Source organism: Ixodes scapularis, unplaced genomic scaffold (assembly GCF_016920785.2).
Source record: "Ixodes scapularis isolate PalLabHiFi unplaced genomic scaffold, ASM1692078v2 PGA_scaffold1__304_contigs__length_218370807, whole genome shotgun sequence".
Lineage (NCBI taxonomy): Eukaryota > Metazoa > Arthropoda > Arachnida > Ixodida > Ixodidae > Ixodes > Ixodes scapularis.
This window is the reverse complement of record NW_024609846.1, coordinates 49,257,102-49,271,997: the sequence shown is the minus strand read 5'-3', so window position 1 is coordinate 49,271,997 and position 14,896 is coordinate 49,257,102. Positions and strand designations below refer to the sequence as shown.

The 14,896-nt window shown below is 47.7% G+C and overlaps 1 protein-coding gene across 1 annotated transcript in view; it reads left to right on the top strand.

The window, feature by feature from the left end:
- Window positions 1-14,281, top strand: part of LOC120851100 (flocculation protein FLO11-like) — a 46,397-nt gene extending 32,116 nt beyond the window's left edge. Inside the window, exons 3-5 of the mRNA XM_040223653.2 lie at window positions 8,519-10,696; window positions 11,053-11,168; window positions 14,268-14,281. Of these exons, the coding sequence (XP_040079587.2) occupies window positions 8,519-10,696; window positions 11,053-11,168; window positions 14,268-14,281 (2,308 nt within the window). The remainder of the gene's footprint in view (window positions 1-8,518; window positions 10,697-11,052; window positions 11,169-14,267) is intronic.
- The last annotated feature ends 615 nt before the right edge of the window (window positions 14,282-14,896 follow it).

Here is a 14,896-nt window from a genome sequence, read left to right as displayed (position 1 = left end):
CTATGCTGCGTGCAAGTATGTGTGTTTTCGCGCACCTCGTACGTGACGTAAGCGCATGAAACGTCATGATCAGTGTGACATAATAGATTTTCTTTTTAACGCCGAAACCTATTTTAATTTTTGTCATTTGCCAAGCTTCGATCCTCGGTGATTTACAGCGATTGGCTCTCTCGTGTGCGTTGTGGGAAAGCAGACGCACGGGATTTTTTTAACGTATTTATATACTCGTATTCACCTCCAAGAATGGTAGTAAAAACAAAACAAGTTCGGCGTCTTGCGGTACGTTACTAATTTCCTCCTTTATGTGCTGAATTAAGATAGAGGTAGGTGCGTCTTACATTAGATTTCTGTTATCTTTTCAAGACGTACACGCTTCAAACGCTAAAGGCATCGTTTCTGCCTTCTACAACCAAATCTTGTTTGAACCACAATGCGCAGCGCTTGAATGAAGCACAAAACTTTCCTATTTCTTTATTAAACAACGAGTATCGGTATACAGTGAACTAGAAATCATTTCTAGTTCACTCTAGAGCCACCAAATGAGCTGCGCTTAGAGTATCGGCACTCTGTTCCCCGACATTGTTGTGGGCGCCGCCATTTTGGTGCTTGTGCAGCGCAGACGCAACTGCCGACCGTCATGATTCAAAAGTGCGACTTCCTCAGCATTAGATTCGGTGCTCAGAAGCTCAAGTGATATTGCTTTGTTTTGACGCGAACTGTAAAAACATTAATGTAGGACAGAAAATTGTTTTCTGTGATTTCAAATAAACCTACAGATAACTGGCAAGCATTATTTTAAGACACAATATGGGCAAGTTTCGTTACCCTGAAGCAAATCTTATTTAGTGGAAATAGTTCACTCTACAGAGTGAACTATTGCCACTAAATAAGATTGAAAGCAAGGAGCTCGCGCTTTTAGCCTTTCCTGCGGTATACCATAAGGTTAGAGTATATATGCTCTAACCTTATGGTGTACCGCAGGAAATGCTAAAAGCGCGAGCTCCTTGCTTTAGGGCAAATCTCGGCAGCACAAGCTCTCGTGCATTAAGGGCAGCTACCAACGCTACGAGCTCGCCCTTCTAGCCTTCCCCGCGGTACAACATGAGGTGAAAAGGAGTACAGTATTGGCGACGAGCAGCGCCGTGTTTAGAGAGAGTTTAATAAACGGGAGGGTGCGGGCGGAGCCAGGGCGTGTGCCAGACGCAGAAAGAGGGCTTGACATGCTCTTTTGGCCAACCAGAAGCCGAAAAGAATCCCCTAGCGGTGGGAGCGAGAAACAGTTTTAATCATAGGTATATGTTTTTAATAAGCGCGTAAGAGTTAAATATAGTAACCCTTGAACATTATAAAAATCGCGCACAAAGAGAGTGAAAGACGCGTGGAAGGAACACAGAACACAGACAGGCGCGTTCTGTGTTCCTTCCTCGTCTGTCCTTATCTCTTTGTGCGCGATTTTTCTTCGCGTTCAACGTTTACCAACTCGCCCAGCTTACAACTTTACTGCAGAAACCCTTCATGGTTGAAAATAGGATGGACGTGATGTTCCGATTATGATCATGAAAAAATATGTACGAAATGAATGTGCCGCTCGAACTCTGTTTTGCTCAAACAGAGTGTGAGCGCTCGGACGGCAGTTTCCCGGCACTCGGCGCCTGGCCTACGGATCATCTCGATCGTTCCGGTAGTCGCGTTTAGTGCCCCTAAATAAGCTCATTTAATGGCTCTAGTCGCGCTCTTCCACCATGATTTTGGATAACCGGGATTCAAACATAACGCGCACCATATTTTCAGTCACCGAGAGTTATTCTGTCGCACTTATTAAGTTTGTTTCTCGCGACCACCGCCAGGGTATTACTTCCGGCTTCTGGTTAGCCACATTGGAATTTTTGAAGACGCCCTCGAACACGCCCAGCCCACTTCCGGCCAATGGCGACTCTTGATTTGTCTTCTACACTTTCCAATGGCAATTTACAATGAATGACATTCGTGTGATCAACGAATCGGCTCGCGATCTGTCGCGCGTGGAACGTCCCACGCTCGGAGTATCGCGCGCTGATTCGCCGATCGTTCAAATGTCATTCGTTGTAAATGGCGTTTGAGTTGCGCGTGTGGCCCAAGTATAAGGCGGTAATACAGGTAAGGCGCGCGCCTGCTCGCCTTACCTGTAATAAAGATTTTAAAGAAATCATAACAAAAAGGCGTTTGCGGACGCGCGTGCGAACTGCCACTATACTCCGTTTCAGCTTATGTTGTACCGCAGAGAAAGCTAGAAGCGCGAGCTCATAGCGTTGGGAGCTGCTCTTAGCGCGCGAGAGCTTGTGCCGCCCACATGTGCCCCAGAGCAAGGAGCTCATGCTTCTAGCCTTTCCTGCGGTACATCATAAGGTGAAACATAGTATAGACGCTTTACACACGCGCCAGATTGAGCCGCCATAGCCGCCCTTCTCTTGCCTTACCGAGATGCCGAGCCACTGAAGCAGGCGTTGACGGGTCTTCACAAGGGTCTATGCTGGGTACAAGAACACAGTAGCTTCTAAAATGGCAATAACCTGTCCTGCTGTGGTAATGATGAAGTGAAGCCAACGGAATAAGAGGGAACAAAAACTGAAGGTCAGTTATGGCGGCGCCCATGCACAGCTGCTGTAAAGCCTTAAAAAGCCTGTCTTAAAAAGCCTGTCTTTACAGCCTGTCTTTACAGCCTGTCTTAAGACAGGCTGTAAAGCCTGTCTTAAAAAAAAAAAAAAGAAATAAGCTACTGCCAACGCTAGCACGCGCGGCGCGTGTAACAACGTCCCCTGCATGCTTCTTGGTGCTTGGGTAATATAGCGATAGGTCTCTAGTGCCAGTAAGCTTGTGTAAAGCGAAAAACATTCCAACCAAATGTCGTTGCACGGCCCCTTTAGTCACAAAAAGGCTATAAAGCAATACAAATTAAGCATTATGTACTCAAATACTTCTTTTTTTTTTATCGGGGGCCGTTAACGGATTCATTTTTATATGTAATCACCCCTGCTAGGGTTTACATATATGAGCCCTAGTATAATTTAAACGACTGAATGAATAAATAGAATAGCATACTAACAACCTGCATCAACTTTTGTTATAAAATTTTCAGCTTGCTGCTCTTCACTGCATTTCCGCCGTTGGGATTACGCAGTCAATCCGAGAGCAACTGCGAATTCGTTGACTCGCACTCATTTGATAGCAAATGTCAGTTTCAATGAATGTCATCCAACATCCCCTTGCGACAGTACACCAATGACATTCGGGGCGACTACAAATTGCATCAATCCTGCCTGCCGTGTGGCTAGGATATAAGAGTCCCACGTAAGTAACTATATCATAGTTACTTAGTAAGTAAGTAACTATAATTATAGCAGTGGTCTCTGCTGATAAGGAGGCACCATCGGCAAATGCATCGAGCCTCGCTCGCGAAGCTCACCGCGAACCACGCGCGACGCAGTTCCATGCAACCGTCGTCCAACCGCGGTCCCGAAAACTGACCGTCAGTCGGCGGGGTCCCGCGTTCGTCAGGCCCGACATCGTCGCGGCTCGCAGGACGGCCCCCCGGCGCTGTCCCATCCGGTGAGCCGATTTTGTTTCATCACCCTCAGCCACGGGCGTTGCTACTGCCCCTACCATCATCCTCCCACCACCAGTCATTGCTCGAACCACCTTTTCTTCAAATATGTGCTACCGCCTATCGAGGCATCTCTACCCGCTGCCTGAGTTGCAACACTAAGCAATGCAAGCGTGACGTTTTGCGTTGCTTAATGTCACAACTCGGACTGCGTTTTTTGGTCTAAACATATGTTTCGGCAGCGTCATTCGCTGAGCTGCCTCCGAAAGTTGCGGTGATTGGCTCTCCGAGTGTTGTGCAGGAAAGTAGACGCCCAGACTTTTTTTAGAGTGTATGGCTTCGAGATGAAGTGGCTAGAGCACAACGTGTTCACAAGGCTTGACCGACTCATTTGAACGCAATGCTTGGAAACCTTCGTCGCATTTACAGGATTTCTAGTTAAATCCTCGAAATTAGCCAATGAAGTTCGCCTTTGAGGCGGACCACTGAGTGTTTATCCCATAGGGTTAATTCACTTGACGTCAATCCGCCACTTTGTTGTTAGATGTCAGCGTGATGAAATTTATAAGCTTTTGTGCCATACCAATTTAAAGGTGTAATGTGAATCCTCGGAGTCTCTGCACGCACCAGATTGCTCATAACAACGAAATGATGGACGAAATGACGTCGGTGAAAACGCCCTACGCTCTTAGATTCTCGCGCGTCTATTTACCCGCAAAGCACTCGAAGAGCCAATCTCTGCGATCTAGGAAGTCAGCTCAGCGAATGATGAGGCAGAGCATCTGTTTAGGCATCAAAATCAAGTCTGCGCTGTGGCATTCCGCAATGCAAGCATGACGCTTTGCATTGCGTAATGCCACAGCGCAGACTTCGTTTTTAAAGTCTAAGCAGATGTTCCGCCTCATCAATTGCTGAGCTGATTTCGTAGATCGCAGAGATTGGCTCTTCGAGTGCTTTGCGGGTAAGTAGACGCGCAGGCCTGCCAAAATCTTCATATGTAGAATTCGTTCTTGACTCAGTAAATATCAACACATAGATACTTAAATGGTAGCAAAGGTATTCACTGGACGCCATATTTGAATCCGCTATTCACTGCGGATTCTCAATACCAGCTCACATTTATAGGCAGCTAAGACCGGCAGTGTTGATGGTGCAAAATACACGTTGCAAGTGGCCTGCAAAAACTCGCCGTCAGCTCACGTTCAACAGCCGCGGACTCCGCGCTACAGAAAAGTGCAGACATAGGGCCTCGACTGGTGCCCTATTCGTGCAGGCGCGTGCACTTTGCGCGTGAACATAGCTTTGGCAAGCTTGCAGTAGACTTATTGCTAAATTACCGAAGCGTCAAGGAGAACGTTCGGATTGTATGTAGACGCGCCACCGCGCGCGCCTTCCCCGTATAAAACATTTGAAGTAAATACCCAAAATAAAACGTCGACGAACGCGCGTGTAAGATGCCATTTGTTTGAGGCATTTCCTTTAGAGCAGGTACTGCTGCAGACGCCAGCACGTGCAGCGCGTGTAACTACACTCACAACATGCTCCTTTGTGCTTGGGTAATTTGGCAAAAGGTCTATCGACCTATTGCAATGTTACCCAAGCATGAAGGAGACTGCAGGGATTGGTGTTCCACGCGCCGCACGTGATGGCGTCAGCAATAGTAACTTTTCTAAAGCAAACACCTAAAACAAATTATGTCTTGCACGCGCGTTCGTCGACGCTTTATTTTGGGTATTTTTTTTTTCGACTCTTTTATACGGGGAAGGCGTGCGCGTGTGGCGCGTGGAGCGTCAATCCCTGCATTCTCCTTGATGCTTCGGTAATATAACAAATGGTCAATTGCACGGTCTTGTCCACACAAGCAGAGACACGGCGGCGGCCTGTCACTTTGCTTGAAATCGTCTGTAGACCATTCCAATGTTGACAGCTCCTCAGCCCACGGCACGATCTCCTCAGCCCAGCACGCGCATGTTTGTCGCTTAGGAATCCGAGCAAATCACGCGCTATACGCACGAACACTTAAACTGAAACCGGCCAGAAGTCCTTTTTTGGGAACAATTTATCCCCACCAGTAAATACCTCCCATAGATCTTTCCGTTTAGGTCTTTACTATACACCTTTTTGGTGTATGAGAGAGCGACAAGAATAGAACAAAATATTTGAACCTGCAAATAGTAAAAAATAGAGGTGAGGCAAAACGATAATGGGTGACGGTTGCTATTGTATCGTGAATGTCTTCTATCGGCGTAGCTGCGGCAAACAAATGTATTCGTTCATGCTGGAAGGCACGTCATTAAAGGTGACGGGGCCTTTGTGGGAAAGGTGTATAATAACCTCATTGTGTATTATCGTTCGGCTTCCCTTTCTGTTCGGACAACCCGAAAATGGATATTTCTATGTCAAAAGGAAAGGGAATTGCCAACATCTTTTCTGAGCTGTTTCTATAGACCAACACGCAGCCCTGACGTCATGCAGTTGCGGTGGCGCTGTCGGCGGCACAGCGCATGCGCAGACGCTTCACTCTGCCCAAATTCGGTTTCTGCGCACGCGCAGTGCCCACACCTGGTGTGGGCAAAGGCGAGCTTGTTTGTAAACAGCGTGTTGGTCTATACTTAACCAAACAGAAAAAAAAAAAATATTGCATTTTTTTTTGCGTTGATAACATTTTTGGTTACCTTCCCTTGTCGCCACTTAGTGTCTTGTAATGAATCCCTCTCGTAGACCCTGATTACTAACTCAATACCCGAGAGAAAGAAGAAACTTCACTCCGTAAGCGCTCTCTAATTCGACCAGCAACAGCGGCCCTTGCATTTTCGGGAGAGATCGAGCCCACGTGGGCCGATGATGGAAGACTGGTATCCTGATTATAGGATGTATACACTGGCGGCCAAAGCTATGTGCGCGACTTCTGAGCGCTAGCTGACTGCGAGATTCCACAGTTCTTTCGCCACGTTGTATTCCGCGCCATCACGATGGCCGCTCTTAACAGCCGTTTAAAGGAAGCTCGCTTTGAGCATGCGCCCTAAACATCGCCCTCAAATATGGCGTCTAATGAACGCCCCCTATACGAAGGCTATGGACAAACGCGCTCTTTACAAGTAATCGATTGCTTTCCCACACTTTGGTGACTGAAAAGCGTCTCCGAATGGTGTGTTTAGCGCGTCCAAAAAAGTAGTTTCTCAATTTCCGCCTGATGACGTCATAGAAGCGTCATGCCGTCACCGGTCGCGATCCTGACGGTGTCCCAGCAGCGGTGGTGCATGTGGCACACTCCATGCTCTGCTGCAGGTTGTGACTCATACAGCAGAGCGCTACAAGCATAGCGCTAACCTCGCGCTACGCGCGTGCTGACGGGAGCGTTCACAAGCTAATTAAATCTCACGTCGTTTCGTCAAAAGTGCGGGTGGAAGATTAAACCTACTAGAGCAAATTAAATGTCATTTCATTAAAAAAAAACGGTGCGGCGACGGAGTTTGGAAGAAAATGGGAGGAAACAAGCGCTTGGTTGTCGGCTGCCTTCTTCCGTCGTCAAACGTGCATTGCCGTAAAAAATAATCGCCAAATGAGCGTTATTCTTCTGTTCATTATGAATTGCGCAGCAATACGAGTATAGATGTTGAAAATATATCAAAATAAAGTTTAGAAAGCCTTAAAACAGAGGAGTTATAACTTAGTGTTGTCTGATATTTGTTCATGTAGTGTGTGCATGCATTTGAGGAAACCAATTTTTATGTCGTATAATGCATATTTTCTGACTAATACACTGTCACGCCCTTAGTCACTTAGTCAACGATAATCCTGGGACGCAACCGAGCCTCCACTATTGCACCGCCACATGTACATACCTTTCGTTTAATATACCATCATAATTAAGGAGCGGCTTCTACAAGTTAAGTGTTACAGTAAACTCAATACAGCATTTAGCATGATGAACAGTGTATTGTCATTGCCAGATGCGTAGTCAAAAGTGCGCTAAATTGACAGTGCCGTTCATGAAAATAATATAAGGTAATAGTACCACCTCGAAAACTCGCGAAAAACTCGCCGTTGTTGATCTATGTCCGTATCTTTTAAAAAATTGCTAAAGTACTCTCGTTGCGGTCATTTCTTTTTTTTTTTTTTTTTTTTTTCTTCTTTTTCTTTCTAGACGGTTTTAAGTTTTGGGGGGAAAGTTTTTTTTTTTTTTTTCCTTTTTCAGAATTTCTGGGAAATTTGCATTCCTACCGCAACGGTGTAACGTCAGCGCCGCGTGTTGGTGCATAAGCTAAACTGGCTCCGCTCGTGGTCATTCGTAAGAAAAAACGAAACACGTGGAGCCCAACGAAATGAACAGATGCAGAGCGCTGCTGACGTCTCCCACCGAGATCCACCGATTTTGGTGAAGCGTTTGCGGCGCTGTGGGCAGCGCCCCACGCACTCCACACCACGTTTTCCGTGCAACCGTGAACCAGCACTGCACCAAACTGACATGAGGAAAACGTTCACCTTGAGTCGTACCTGTCGGCTGGAGATGCTTTGGGCGCCCTCCAAGTCCACCAAAAAAAAATTAAGCATCAAAAAACCATGTACGGGAAATTGTTCAGCCTTACGGCCTTTAGTTGGCCTAGTTGGTTGTCTTCGTTTATTACTTATATTTCGTGGTTTTTCGTGGTTTTATTTTCCAAATTCAGCTGTCTATATTAACAACTATTGTTTAGGTTTATCATGGATTTATGTACGAATCTGCGGCAAATAATTTTAGTATATTTTATTTATTTGTATGTGTGTTTACTTTCTTGTTTCTCGTTTCACTTCAATAAATCCCGAAAACCTCGCAGGTAAGACTCCGAAGATGACAGAGGAGGACGAAGATGATGACGACGCCAAAAAGAAAAAGAAGAGCAAAAGCAAGAAGAAAGGGAGCAAAAGCAAGAAAAAAAAGAGCAGCAAAAGCAAAAGCAAAAAGAAAAAGAGCAAGAGCAAGAAGAAGAAAAGCAGTAAGAGCAAGAAGAAAAAGAGCAGCAAAAAGAAGAGCAGCAAGAGCAAAAAGAAAAAGAGTAGCAAGAGCAAAAAGAAGGGCGATGGAGACAAAAAGAAAAAGAAGTCGAAAAGCAAGTCCTCCAAAAAGAAAAGCAGCAAGAGCAAAAAGAAAGGCAGCAAATCAAAAGGAAAAAAGAAGGGGAGCAAGTCTAAAAAGAGCAGTAAGTCTAAAAAGAGCAGTAAGTCTAAAAAGAAGAAGGGGAAGAAGGGAAGTAAGTCTAAAGGGAAAAAAGGAAAAAAGAAAAAGAAGGGCCAAGAGGAAGGATCCGAGGAAGCTGGTGGAGACGATGTGAAGACGCAAGCAGCCACAGCTGGAACAACTATTGCTCCAAGTGCTGTGGGTACCGCAGCACCACCTGGCTTTCTATACGCTCCTGGGTCCCCCGGGTACCCGGGGTCTTACAGTCCAGCCCTCAGGGGTGCCCTGAGAACCGGACCAGGGGTTCCGGGAATGGCACCCAGGTACTCGCCGCGCTTCGCCCCAATGCCTGGAGGAGGGGTGACCGCCAGAATAAGCGTCACGTCTCTACCAGTTACGGGCGGTGTGAGACGCTACCGCCTGATGCCAGGTGCCAGCCCTTCCACGGTTTCGATTGGGTCGCAGAGGGGAAGCAGCATTGTTGTGGCCGTCAAACGCAGGAGGAGGTCGAGCAGCCTTCCGAGTTCGTCGTATTCCTCTATGCAGATGGCACAAGCTCCCCAGTATTATAGGGGCAGTCCTTACACGACTGGTTATTACGACGACATGTCGGAAAGCTATTACGACGACGAACAGTACTCGCTGCCTAGTCTAGATTACGAGGGGAGCTACTATGCGGATGAGCTCGTGGGCGATCAGTATACAGGTGATGCGTACAGGCGACCAGCGGACGACGGCTTTACCTTTCCGCCCCAAATTCACATGCAGCCTCCAGCACAACTGGCCGAACCGTATTCACCCATAATTCAAATTGCGATGCAACCGCCAGCTGAACCCTTCTCGCAAGTTCCGTTTACTGCGAATCCACAACTGGTGACTTATCCTCAAATGCAGACGCAATTTCAGCAGATGCAATCAGTTCAAGAGTCCTCAAAGCCTATCATCATTCATCACCAGTCCCTGTTACCCCCGGGACAACCGCCAAAGCCCATTATAATCCACCATCAAACACCTAACATGCACGTTCAGATCTCATCTACGTCCAACAGCACAACTTCGGTTGATCAGGCGCCACCGCCAACCGGAGCATTCAGACCACACAGAGCCTATTCTCCGCCTCCACCGCATTACCACGACATGGTCCCACCATCACCGATGCATATGCATTATTCTCCGCCACCTCCAATCCAGGAGTATGCGATGTCTCCACCACCGCCGATGAGGCGGCCCCGTAGGTTCCACTCGATGCCTTCACCTACTATGATGACAACCTCTATAATGCCATCTCCGGCAACGTCAATGATGATGCAGCCTATGATTGCACAATCACCGCCGCCTCCCATGATGATGCCGAATTCAATGTCTCCTTTCCCGCCTCCTATGGCGGCGTCGCCCTCACTTTCTGCGACGATGATGCCCATGATGCCTCCAATGATGTCGCCTATGATGCCGCAAATGATGCCATCAATGACGCAGCCCATGATTCCGCCTGTGATGCCTCCCATGATGCTACCCATGATGTCGCCCATGATGCCTCCGCCGATGCAGTACCCTGGCTATCCCCAGCCCGCAGTGTCCAACACGGAGAAGATATACTACCGGGTGGAAAAACGGGGCGAATCTTCGGACAGCGATTACGACTACAGAAAGCACAGGCGGCGCGGCCAGAAGTCTCGGAGAAGGCGTCGGAGGTCGTGGCACCGCTCTTCTTCTCCCTCGGACGAAACATCCTTAAATTCGCTGCGCAGCGTGTCGTCGGCTCCCGCCACCCTGACGCCCGTCTTTCAACAGTATCAACAGTTGGCTCCATACCAGGCAGGGGCCTTCCAGCAGCCGAATATGCTGACGTCACATGCGGTGCCCCAGGCGCCCTACATCACGGGAATTCCGGACAGCAGTCAGGACCTCATGTCCATCGAAAGGGCTATGAAGAAGATGTATATACAGAGATTTCCCAGGTGAGTGAGGCACTCCTATAATACCCTCACACGAGGCAACGTCACTACCTTGAAAATTTATCTGCGATTTCGATTCGGAAAGCACTAGAAACCGTTTTGTTTGTACGCAGCCTGAAAGCACCAGAACGTGGAACCAAAATGTGGTCTTTATAGTTTCCATTCCGGTGGTCTACTCTGTACAACTAGGCGTTGTCTAAGTAAATGACAACTGCAGCGAAATCCCAGAAAGATTACATTACTTGGAGACTCGCTGCCTCTAAGAAAAAACAGCTTTGAACGCATGTCCCAACGTTTACATCGTGCTTCTAAACTAACTTTCCGCATTGATGCGATGCTCCTTCTTTCCTTCTTTCCAGCGAACCGGACAGGCAGTCGCTATTTCCGGAGCGGTCCCTCATCATCATATTGGTGATGGTATTCATCTTCGCCGTACTCGTGGTGGTCCTAGCTGTAGTGCGCTCGTCCTCTCCAAGTGAGTTTATCACTTTTGTAACTTAATATTGTCATGCTGCTGTCAGTTAGAATGCTCACGCAATTATAAAAGGTGTCCTTGGCGCTCATGCAAGGAAAAGTTCGCGTTCGTGCTCGTTGTTGTCTTCAGTCGGCGGTGTACCGTTGCGGAAAACAGATCTGTGAAAAACTGTCATTTGGTGATTCAGTATTGGCGCGGCGAAATTGAAATATATATAACAGGCACTTTGTCTAACTTGTTTTGCGCACAATTTGCTGTTTACTCGACACGAGGCCTTTATGAGAAATCGTGTAAAATACTTGTCAATCGACTCTTCCCCCGATTGCTCAGAATGGGTTTTTATGGGCTCGTGCCAAACAATTTGGTGACAAAGGAACTACCCCCCGAACCTCACGAGCGCGCTCGAACACTCGTGCATTTGCATCGCTCTGTGTGTTTTAGCTGACGCTAAACACAAAAAGCGATCAGATGAACGACTTCCTTCAGTTACAATGCGATGCTGCACAAGCCGTTTGCCTAATAAGATTTTCAACTGCAGTTTATTTTTTAAGAGAAGCTCAAACAGTGCCACAGCTGAAGGTCCGTTATGGCATTCGTTCCCAAGCAGCCAAGCTTCAAAAGGTAGTCTGGTTACCGTGGGTGGAAAACGCCTTGTTGGGCTACGAAGGGGAAGCCGAAGAAATTCAATCCAATTCAGTTGGGGCACCGGTATGGCCACCGTGAGCTCCCCATAGCAAGGCGTGGCTATATCGGGCAATCTTCACACACCAGTGGCAAGATGGCGCCGCCCACAGGCCTTACTTGCATGCGTGTATAAAACAAGACCCTACTCCAGTGCCGCTACATGTCAAATTCTCACGGGGAGACCACAGCTTTTTTTATGTCTGGCAACACTAGAAGCTTGATGTTTAAATGCCGTCATCTAGAAAAAAAATGGCTCAGGGAGGAAGCTAGTTTTCTTCATGTATACTACCAGCCATTTTAGGCTTTCGTATTGCGTAGCCCGGTGATGATTTTAGAGCGCAGCTCTTGGGCGCCCGTTTCCGGCTTGAGCGGCGTCGGCGTCGCCGTCGGTGTCGGCGTCCGCATCGGCGTCGCCGTCGTGACGTGACCCTGGGGGGTAATTCTATATTTCAGAGCACAGCTCTTAGGCGGCCGTTTCCGGCTTGAGCGGCAAGGAAGGCAGCAGTAGGAGGGAGCTGGAGGAGGAGGGGGAGGAGAGAGGAGGAGGAGGCGAGGGGAGGAGATTGAAGGATGAGGAGGAGGTGAAGGGGAAGGAGGGGGAGGAGGAGGAGCAGGCAGAATCAGTAGGGAGGAGGAGGGAGGAGGGGTATACCCTCCCCTCAGTACCCTTCCCCCCTCCTTCTCAAGAGCTGCGCTCCAATTCGGCGTTACAAGGAGTTGTAAACGGCTTTCATTTTTATCTGTGAATTTTGGATGGAACCGTATACCTGTTATAATCCGTTATGCAGAAAAACTAAAGAATATACATTCGTGGATGAAAACTTTACAAACGTACCAGTGAACACAATACTTTCATGCACATTAGTCATTAAAAGAATCAGCACTATTTTGTATATCTCCTTTTATTATTTCCTTTTATATAAGAAACTCTGTAAAAAAACGTTTTTTTGCGGCTTGTTTTTAAAACGAGTTTTTTTTTTCTGTAATACTTTTTTTTAGCCAAGCCAGCTTTTGCCATGCAAGAGCTGTCAAGGTCTCAAAAAAAGGCAGGGAGCTCTCGCGCCACGCAGGACAACCGAAGTATACTGTGCCTGGAAGGCGTCCGGTGTGCTTACTCGCAGCCTAGAGCCTTACCGCATCCTCTCTGTTCCTCGATTTCTCCTGACGACGTCCTGCCGCCATTCTGGCGACAGCTCAGCAGCAGGGGTGGAAACGGTCAGCGTCCTAGGCGGTACCGAAAAAAAAGTAACCAAATACGTGGCTCGTCACTCGCAAATAAAAAGAACGCGCTACCATTACCGGTAAAAGTATAACTCACGTTACTTGGGCGTTACTTTTGCTTTATAAAAGCGACAGCGTTTTCCGACACTGGGACATGGGCGTCTCGAGTTTTCCTATAACGTGCAAGTGTTTTGCGTGGGGAAACAGGAGGCACGTACCTTTTTAATGCGGTAGCGTTTAGGAGCTCGTGTCGCAAAAAATCCGTCGTCTGCGTTGGTGTCGGCGTCGGCGTCAGTGGGACGAAAAAATTCCATGGTGCAACGCGCGCAGCCACGTGTGAGGTCACACGCAGTTGTAACGTCATAACCGGCTAAATTTGTTGGGAAATTTTAAATGAAAACACGTGACGTCATGTAACGTCACGTGACACGTGACGCTACCGACCAGACCACGCACACACGCTTCCACGGCTTGGGAACAAGCGCGGGCTTAATGAGAAGGCTCTGCGACCGGGCCCCGATCACGCTAACGCGTTCCACTCTTAATGGCGAAGATTAAGGCTGTGTTCCAAATCTTACAAAATAGATCCGAGTTACTCCGGCGGACCGTATCACGTGACAGCACAGACCGAAAAACGCCGTACGCGGGTAGGTTTTAGAACGCCAAGGGTACAAAACCCTTACCCTGGAGTAAGATGGAGTAAATTTTGGAACACAGCCTTGTCCCAAGTTGTAGTTGCTTTTTTTTTTTTTAAGGAATGCGAGTTTAGTACAATGGTTTATGAGAAACATAACGAAACAAAACAAAATTATGTGTAATTTTTTTAAGTAATCGAAAGAAAAAGTAACAAGTAACGTTTCCAGATTACCCGTTGCTCGAAATGAGTAACGTAAGTATGTTATGCGTTACTGTTTGAAAACTTTTAACGAGCGCGTTACTACATTACCTGAAAAAGTAAGGCGTTACCGGTAATTACCGCATAAATCGCCTTGGTGACGTATCTTTCGAATGAAGGGTGTGTTAGCGTCAGCATTAGCGGGATGGACATCACCCATTTTGAGTGCCCGCCATATTGTATTAATACCGAGACCGCTGAGGCGGTCGGATGGATATCCGGCTCGCACTCAAGTTACGAGTTTGTATCAACTTACGTTATCATTCTTTCTAAATAAACCACCCAGTTTTCTATTACAGATGGTTATTTCTAAAACCTTGGCGTTTGATTCGGACTGCTAGCGTTGCATTTGGGCGGAAAATGAGAGTCCGGCAATACGTCCTTTATTTTTGCGGGGGAAACAAAAACTAAATTTTTTGGGAGCCGACACGCTGTAGATGGCTGTCGTTCCTTTCCGTTCCCATGTTGGGGTGCGTGAATGTTTATACAGCCTAGAACTTAGTCTGCCCCAGCGGGCGACTTGTCTTCCAGCTGCAGATGAGAAATTTAGCCAGTGCAGTACAACCACCGCTAGCCTGGGGTCTTTAGCGTGCTTCACGCAGTAGTGATACGCGACCGCACGCCGGTACGATGCTCAGCCAGATATCCCTATGTTCTGCAGCGCGAGCTTTCGCTCCGCGTGCTGCGAGCTGGTGTGCTAGCCCACTCGGCCACCGATCCCCCCGACTGTTACTGTGTTCGTCCGACGCAGCGTACCTCGGGGGAGACACGGAGGCCCTGCCGACCCTAAAAACGAACCCTCCGTCGACCGAACTGACGACCAGCGCACTCAACTCCACTGTCCGGTTGTTCGCAAGAAGACGACACTAGCCGACGCAAGACCGCCAAGCTCTTTCGACAAACGTACAATTTATTGTGATGGTGTTTT